At 43.5% G+C, this 9,209-nt stretch overlaps 1 protein-coding gene across 1 annotated transcript; it reads left to right on the top strand.

Annotated features, from left to right (window-relative positions):
* The first annotated feature begins 238 nt into the window (after positions 1 to 238).
* On the top strand, positions 239 to 1,888 carry LOC102776860 (uncharacterized). Its single transcript, XM_035916486.2, has 2 exons — positions 239 to 1,341; positions 1,636 to 1,888. Exons 1-2 carry the CDS (start codon positions 254 to 256, stop codon positions 1,886 to 1,888), a joined length of 1,341 nt encoding a protein of 446 aa, XP_035772379.2. The 5' UTR covers positions 239 to 253.
* The last annotated feature ends 7,321 nt before the right edge of the window (positions 1,889 to 9,209 follow it).

The raw sequence follows: 9,209 nt of genomic DNA, 5'->3' as shown, positions 1-9,209 counted from the left end.
ACCTTACCAAAGTCGTACTTAAACATTTTTTGACAGATTTTTGAGCGCCGTGTACCACATAAAATTGGTTCAAGGTCAGGAAACACAACCAGAATTCATACATAAGACGCACCGGATTATAAGGTGCACTGATGATTTTTGAGAAATTAAAGGATTTTAACTGCGCCTTATAGTATAAAAAATACAGTAAATTACTTGTGGGAGAAACAGGAGCAGGAAAATCTACTCTGATCACACTCTGGTCAACTACACCATGGGAGTGAAGTGGGAGGATGGAGTCTGGTTTACGATCGTAGAGGAGGAGAAGAAGAGTCAAATAGAAGGACAGACAAAAAGTCAGACATCAGATGTGATCGTGTACGAGATCTTTGGTTTTGAAGATGAAACTCTGCCCTACTCTCTGACCATCATCAATACTCCTGGATATGGAGACACCAGAGGGTCTGAATATGATGACACCATCAGTTACAGATTACTGGACTTGTTTCAATCAGATGATGGAGTCCATGAAGTTCATGCTGTGGGTCTGGTGATGAAGGTGAGTGATAATCGACTGAGTGAGCGATTGAGGTACGTCTTTGATTCAGTGATGTCTCTGTTTGGAAAAGATGTGGAGCAAAACATCATAGCTCTGATCACACACTCAGATGGAAGCAGGCCTGAAAACCCTCTTCAAGCTCTTGAAGCTTCAAACATTAAATGTGCCAAAAATGAGAAGAATCAGCCTGTTTACTTCCTGTTTGATAACTGCCAGCATGAAGAGCGAATGGAGGAAAACACAAATTTTATAAATTCATGGGAACTTACACAGACAAACATGGATCATTTGACAGACTTGTTGGGAAAATCTAATCCTCAAAAACTGGTGAAAACATCCGAAGTGTTAAATGAACGAATCAGACTGAAAGCCTGCATCCAAAACCTGGAAGACAGAATTGAGCTGGTTGAACTGAAACAAAGAGAAATCAGACAGATCCAAGAAGCTCTGAAGCAGACAAATCACAGAAGTAAAATGGAAATTGAGAAAATATTGAGTCTTTTGGAAAATCTTGAAAAGGAAATGAAACAGCTAACAGCAGAAAAGGAAAAGTGGCTAAGTGACTCCTACCACCATGCTGTCAGACTGGAGGAAATCGCTCTGAAAGCTGATTCAGCATCCACTATTGTCCACTTGGACTTCCTGATTGAGATGATGAAGGAGAAAGGAGACAGAGAGAAGGTCCAGAAACTGGAGGAGATGGGAAGGAGAGAGGATGAAGGAACCAAAGAAGCACAGAGATACAAACTTGGTCAAACACCATCAGCTATCAAAACCATTGGGAGACCCTCCCTCTGGTATAAGTGAAACATGTAAAGAAGCATCAGGCAGCTGTGTAGATGGCTTTTTTCCTGATACTGCTTTATGCTACATGTTCAGATGTACACCATGTGGTTTTTGTTGTGGACATGAGGGAACATCATGTATACTTTCATATTTTATCCAGTTATTAAAAAATATAAATTCTCATTTATAAAAAAAAAAAAACCTTTGAGTTATTGCTTTTTCTTTATTAATATACCTGTATTTCACACACTTGTACTTATGTAACAGCACATGACAAATATCACTACATAAACCAAACAGTTATTATGCAGAGCAGAGAAGTCCCAGTTCCTGGATGAGTCCTACCAGCATGTAGTCAGACTGGAGCAGATTGCTCTGAAAGCTGATTCAGTGTCCACTATTGTTCACTTGGACTTCCTGATTGAGAAGATGAAGGAGATAGGAGACACAGAGAAGTTTAAGAAACTGGAGGAGATGAGAAGGAGAGTGAATGAAGGAACCAGAGGAGAACTGCAAAATGTGTGGAGTAAATTAACAGCATTTTGGAAAAGAAAGGATCTGTGAAGGAGATGAATGCAAACATGGCATCCTTTTACTCATAAACATAATATTTTATCATAGTTTTAATTACTTTGATATTGTATGAATTGAACTTGTTTCTGAGGAAGATTTTAGATTAATGTTCACACTATGTTATTATGCAGAGCAGAGCAGGTCTGAGCTGCCAGCTGTGCTGTAAATGCAGTGAGGACCCCCCATGCTGTTTGATGATCAGTACAACAGTGTGTGAGAATAGCTTTCTGATGTCACAAACGAAACTCTGTGTTCTCCACAAATACATGTGTTTCTTTCACGTTGTTCTACTGTTGTTCTAATGTTGTCAGTGTAAGCTTCAGTGTGAGCTTTATTCTGCTGCTCGTGCTCTCATGGTGACTCAGTAAAGTGGTTGTGGGACAGTAACATGTCACTGACATGATCCAGAGACAGTCCAACATGTTGTTGTCTTTCTAATCAGTGAGTATGTCACACAGTGGAAATTTGTGTTTTTATGCTTTATCATATTAAATAAACTGAAAATAACAAACCCAAAGTAACAAATGAGTTTTGCATCAATCATTGGTTTTTAATTTGAGATCTACGTATGTTCAAGAATGCTAATCACAAACTGCTAATGAACTTCTACCATGGAGATCCTTCTGCTGCACACTGTGGTTCAGCTGCTGTGGAGGACAAGAGGAAACTGCAGCGGGTGGTGAGGGCAGCAGAGCGGCTCTGGGCCGGACACTAACCTCCCTCAGAGACATTTATATACTGGCAATGTCGTCCTCAAGGGCCCCCTGGACACTCACTCCACCCCCCACCCCTTCCCTCTGGTAGGTGCTACAGGTCGATCAGGTCAATGACAAACAGACTCAATAAAAGGTTTTACCCACATGAACTTACAATGCCCCACTGTGTGTGTGTAGAACAAAGATGTGAAGCAGCATAAGACTCACATGTGATGCTGTCCTACATGCATAGAACTAAGTGACAAAGTGATCATGAAATAAAGAAATGTCCCATCACAGATGTTTTGCCTGACAGCTGTGTTCAGCTCACAGAATAAAGAGTTTGAGTCCCTCACTGACTCAAACTCCTTCAGTGACACTTCCAGCCTTGCAGATTAGTTTGCTGATCCTGATGCATCTCTGGAGCTGATGCTGTCCCCCAGCAGACAACAACAACATAGATGCACTCACTAGTCCACTTTACCCTCTAATCACATCTCTGACATCTGCAGGTTGCTCCAGTAGAGACTCTTGTGCAATGCCAGGTGTTTGTGTTTGTATTTGTCTGTAGGTACACATTAGATATGACCATAGGCGCACACACACAAGTGAACACAGGAGCACAGATGGTTTCCATTTCCACCTGCTTCCCTCTTTCTTCACACAACTGTGAGGATGATGAAGAGGTTTCAGGACGAGGTGGTCAGCAAGCACAGGATAAAGCAGGGCCATGAAACTCTCTCGTGCAGCAGATGTTTAATAAGACTCAGCTTTAGGGATCTTTTTCCACCTGGCAGCAAAGTAACAGCTTCACTAATGTGAACAGTCACAATGTTAAACGTTTCTATATTTTCATATATTTCTATACGTCATCTGTTGATGCTGCAGAATAAAGTCTGTTAACAGAGTCCAGGATGTGTAGGTCCAGCTCTCCCTGTCCAGCTCTCTTTACTGTGTCCACGTTCATCAGCCCCTGTGAAGTGACACAGAGTGCATGTGTGTCTGTCAGCTGTTGTTTATTGTGAAGAAGACAGATGGAACAAATGAACACACACTTTTAGAGAAATCTGAAAAAGAAACACGTGCTTGGGCTCCTTCTGTGCTCGTCTTTATTAAAGCTGATCTTTCTTTCCTGTTTGTTCTTTGGCACAAGCTTCAGTCTTTTCCCCCAGGGCTCCTTCACACTTATAAATACACCTACATTCATTTATACACAAACATCATGAAACAAAGGGGCTGGCTTTGTAAAAGAGGACATAAGATCCTCTCTGAACAGCACATTAATATCAAACACAGGACTAAACAGGATATACTAAGTCTGTGGTGTTTTCATTATTACTTGCTAAGTATTTTTCCAGTGGTTTGAAATGTGACTCAAGTCTGATTCTTCTACTCTGTGTGTGAACTCTAAGCAGCTGCATTAAACACCTGCTTTTCAAACGAGGCTCAACTCTATGACTCTGTGAATTTAAACTTTTGTCACCTGCATAAATAACAATACTTGATCTAGTAAGGACTGCAGTGCTCCTATGATCCCAGCTTATAGATGGAGGCTAGCATAGAATAGAATAGAATAGAATAGAATAATCCTTTAATTGTCCCACAAGGGGAAATTTGGTTGTAACAGCAGCCAAAAAGACACATATACAAACAAACAGTACACAGGACACAGGACACAGGACAGAAACATACACAATTTTTCTTACATATTTACATTAAGGACAATGGTTACTATATACAGAGAGTACTGTACAGTTATTAAATTAAATAAAATGACATACAGATAAGAGGCAAACCAGGTTGTAGTGCGAATCGGTTGATAAAATAAAATAGTGCAAGTTACAGATGTAAACATCTATGTTTGTTGGGAGCAGTTCTGATTGTACAGTCTGACATCTGCAGGGAGGAAGGACCTGCAGAAACGCTCCTTCATGCATCGAGGATGCAGCAGTCTGTCACTGAAGCAGCTCTGCCGCAACATCTACATGCATGGGCTGGGAGACTCTGTCCATCAGAGATGTTATTTTGGCCACAGTCCTTCTGTCTCCCACCACCTGCACTGGGTCCAGGGTGCATCCCAGAACAGAGCTGGCCTTCCTGATGAGTTTATCCAACCTCTTCCTCTCAGCTGCTGATAAACTGCTGCTCCAACATACAACACTGTAAAAAATGACAGATGCCACCACAGAGTCATAGAAGGTCTTTGAAAGCGCTCCCTGGACTCCAAATGACCTCAGCCGCCTCAGCAGGTAGAGTCTGCTCTGACCCTTCCTGTAAAGAGCATCAGTGTTGTGGCTCCGGTTTATTATCCAGGTGAACACCCAGGTACCTATAAGAGTCCACTATCTCAGTGTCCACTCCCTGGATGTTCACCGGTGTCATTGTGGTGGGTCTGCGTCTCTAGAAGTCCACCACCAACTCCTTCGTTTTCCCGGCGTTGATCAGCAGGTGGTTCTGCTGACACCAGTCCACAAAGTCCAGAGTCCACTGTCTGTACTCTGAGTCGTCCTCACCTGTGATGAGGCCGACTATGGCAGAGTCGTCAGAGAACTTCTGTAGGTGGCAGCGTGGGGAGTTGATGGAGAAGTCTGCAGTGTAGAGGGTGAAGAGGGGCCCCCGTACTGCAGACCAGCGTGTCAGAGACACAGCCCTGTGACCTCACATACTGTGGACATTCTGTGAGGTAGTCCAGTATCCACTGGGACATGTGGTGGTCCACTCCCGATAGCTCCAGCTTGTCTCCCAGAAGTCGTGGCTGGATGGTGTTAAAAGCACTGGAGAAATCAAAGAACATGATCCTCACAGTGCTTCCAGGCTTCTCCAGGTGAGTCAGAGCTCGGTGCAGGAGGTAGATGATGGCGTCCTCCACTCCGATGCCAGGCTGGTAAGCAAACTGCAGCGGATCCAATGAAGACCTCACCAGGGGGCGCAGATGGTTTAGAACCAACCTCTCGAGGGTCTTTATCAGATGTGATGTCAGGGCTACTGGCCTGTAGCTGCTGAGGTCCTTGGGATGGGAGGTCTTTGGTACCGGTACCACACAGGATGTCTTCACAGCTGTGGTACTTTCCCCAGTGACAGGCTCAGGTTGAACAGATAACCTAGGATGTCACACAGTTCATCTGCGCAGCATCTCAGGAGCCTGGAGCTGACGCCATCTGGACCTGCAGCCTTCCGCACCTTGATCTTGCGAAGCTCATTCCTCAGTTGAAGTGCTGAGATAGAAAGAGTGGATTTTGGGGGAGGGGGGTGTATGTTGGAGTCCACAGAAGCCGGGGGTGGGTGTGATGACTGGGAGCTGGGAGGTGTGAAGCTGAGAGGTGTGAAGTCCTGAGATGAAGGACAGGCAGGCCCTGAAGATGAAGGAGATTTACAGCAGGGGTGCTGCGTTTAGAGTCTGCTGGTTACAGTGTGCAGGACCTCACAGGCTGCTGCAGCGCTAGCAGAGGGCGGGACATACACAGCTATCATAATCACGTGTGTAAACTCTCGCGTTAGATAGTACGGTCTCATGCTAACCGCTAGCAGCTCAACGTCCTTACAGCATAGCGTCTCTTTGATAGATAAATGCCCAGTGTTACACCATCTATCGTTCACAAACACAGCCAGACCCCCTCCTCTCTTCTTACCAGTCTCCATTGTTCTGTCATAAGAGGTTCATGAGCTAAAACAGCACACCTGGGTCTCCCAGCCTATTAAAACCAGCCCTTTGGTTCACCTGCTTCACTAAACATTATTATTATTATTTAAGCAGAGTGGTGTGATTTATGTAGGCATTGCTGTGTGACAGGATGACTTTTCTTGCACACCCACCAAATGAGGGCGCACATGCTTCCACGCCCACTGGTGACTGCACACATCCTTTCAAGGAAGCATTTCATTCATCCCTAACAAATGGAACAAAACACTGTGCAGCATGTTCAGGTTTGAACGTGGCCCTGGCCTCTCTCTGCCATCAGCACATACGACACACATCCACTCCCTGCTGAACTGCTTATATTTGATGTGTTGAAGTTTTGGTAAAGTTTGAATAAATTCCACTTTATTTATAGGAACATTTCATCTGTGAACTGCTTCCCACTCTCCTTGAGCCAATTTGTGACGGGAACATGACATAAGAAAACTAATTTATCCCTTTTTGATTCTGTGTATCTGGCGCTCATCCAGTCAGTTTACACTTGGCAAAAACAGACTGAATTTGTCTGCAGAACTTTGGCTTCAGCCAAGTTAGATAAACACACTGTATCTCTGTCAAAACAGCAGTGTAGTAATTTGTTCATTGTTATACTTCTATAGTTTTCCCAATTTGTGAGCTGTGGATGTGGAAAATGTCTCAGTGACACATCCACATGAAAACGGTGTTACCTTCTTTCATTTGCTCGTCAAATGAACGAGCTATTTGGACTTTAACGTCACAGCTGATGCTTCGATACTTGAACTCAAGAGTTCAGCTTCCACTCAGAGGTACAAGTACACACAGCAAAGATAAACGTGTACACAAGTTGGAAACCACAAGTGCACAGCTCCAACCAGAGATGGGCAGTAATCTGATTACTTTTTTCAAGAAACGAGTAAAGTAAGGGATTACTATTGCAAAAAAGGTAATTAGATTACTGTTACTTTCCCGTAAGCACGCTGTGTTACTGCGATGCTAAAACCGCAGCTGTGTGCAAATGAACAATGGATAATCTATCAAGTGTGGAGAGAGTGTGAGCTTGCAGTGTTTAAAGCGTGGAAGTACTGACCTTACTTTGAGTTTGACTCTGTAAAAAGTGACAAAAACATTAGTGTCCGCTGTTCACTGCGTGGGAAGAAAACATGCTCACTCACTATGTGTTAATAAGCATGCTTATTTATAATTTTGATAAAATGTCATAAAAATAATTCCATGCCAGCTCACCATTGGTGATCAGGTAGATTCCCATAAATCGTGAAGCTTGCTGACAGAAAAGCTTCAAATCTCCTTTGAAAGCTATTTGTGGTCTTGATTGTGGGAGCTTCAGTTCTCTGACTCCAGCTGCCACACAGTGGTCACTGATATCATTTGCAAAAACCCCAGTGTGACAATATTTATTAGTGAAACAGAAATCAGGAAGTGACGACTTTTCTTTGAACATTTGCTAAGGCTAAACTGTGCTTTCTACCACAGTTGGGAATTTCCTGAGTTACAACAAATTACATTTTAGACCTTTCACATTTTTGTTCATATGTATCTTTTTCTACTTTTATTCTTACTTTTGTTTAGATTTTGTTTACAAAAGTAATGTAACCGTTGTGGTGGGCGTGGTTTGTGGTGGGCGTGGTTTGTGGCGTGGCTACAGGAGAGGCCGACACACTGCAGCTCTATCAGTAATCAAGCGTCCCCTGCATAAAAAGACTGAACTGGGTCCTGAGTGTTGTTGTGTGTGTGTCTGATTAGAGGAACATTATTGTGTAAACGAACCAACAGAGTTTGATTCTACCATGAAGCTGCTGATGAAACGTATCACAGTAGATGTGATGAAGTGACTGAAACAACCTCCACCTTAGTTAAAGTGGGTGAAAGGTCACAGAGACAGGGTGGGGCTGAGTGTCAGTGATGTGGGTGGAGACGGTGGAGATAAAGCGAGCAGACCAGAGGCGTCCTCGCTGAGTCTCCTGTGAGACGAGCAGTTAAAGGACTCCAGATGTTCACCACAGCAGAGACAGTGAGGGGAGGCCTCCTGTGGACTCACAGTCAGCTCCATGTGTGTCTGTGTGTTATTATCCTGTCAGGAGAGCTTAGAAGTTATTATTACATATATGAGGAGAATATAACTGACACCTTAGTGAAGGGGGTGTCTGTCTAAAATATCTGTCAAAGTCCTGTTACTGAGACAATGTGACAGTGTACATCAAAGGCAACACAATTCTTCTAACATACACTTTTACAGACTAGTGTCTAAAACAAGTCTTTGTATGAGGCGTCTCCACAGTGTCAGGATCAAAGATAAAGTCATTGTATAAATTCACACTGAAATATCACTTTATAAAACCCACCATGAGGAGACGGCTGGGAGTGGTATGTGCACGGATGGAGGGATCAGGTCTGGAGGGGGGTGCCCCTGCATGCATGAAGGTGGTGTGGACGTGGAGAAGACAGGACCCACTCACAGGCTGAGGATGTGGGCGGGGTTTATGGTGATGACAGGATGAAGTGATGCACAGACGGCTGACACAATCAAACAGGAAACACTCGGTCAGCGACCCAGGAACCCTGACATCATTCAGGGTTTCACCTTAACTCTGGATGAGGAGTTTCACATCCTGAACATGTGACAGCCTGGTTTAAAGGGACCAAAAGTAACTGGACACCTGATTCAGTTCAGGTATATTCATCAGCTCAAACCACAGCAGCAGTCACCTCCAGGGAACAAGCTGGATCCATGTAACTAGGGACAAACCACAGCCCTGAGCACTGGTTCATGATGCGTTTGTGGACTGTAGGTTATTTGGATAGTGATGAGATGTACACAGCAGTCTGTCTCTAATATTTAATGAAATGTTCTGAAGATTATAATAACTTGTGATTTTCTTTTAAATGAATCTTTAATTGTGTTGTAGGGACTCTGACTCTCATGAAGATTTTCACATCAATG

Source organism: Neolamprologus brichardi, unplaced genomic scaffold, assembly GCF_056152115.1.
Source record: "Neolamprologus brichardi isolate AB-2024 unplaced genomic scaffold, ASM5615211v1 NODE_ptg000036l+_length_2141236_cov_1, whole genome shotgun sequence".
In the NCBI taxonomy this organism is placed as follows: Eukaryota; Metazoa; Chordata; class Actinopteri; order Cichliformes; family Cichlidae; genus Neolamprologus; species Neolamprologus brichardi.
The sequence above is the reverse complement of the archived record's forward strand: the minus strand, read 5'-3'. Positions and strand labels throughout refer to the sequence as shown.

Excerpts from the sequence above, each read along its gene's own strand:
- LOC102776860 (XM_035916486.2), top strand. The coding sequence starts at position 254 with ATGGGAGTGAAGTGGGAGGATGGAGTCTGGTTTACGATCGTAGAGGAG. Across the intron at positions 1,342-1,635 it reads AGACCCTCCCTCTGGTATAA|AGCAGAGAAGTCCCAGTTCC; the intron begins GTGAAACATGTA and ends GTTATTATGCAG.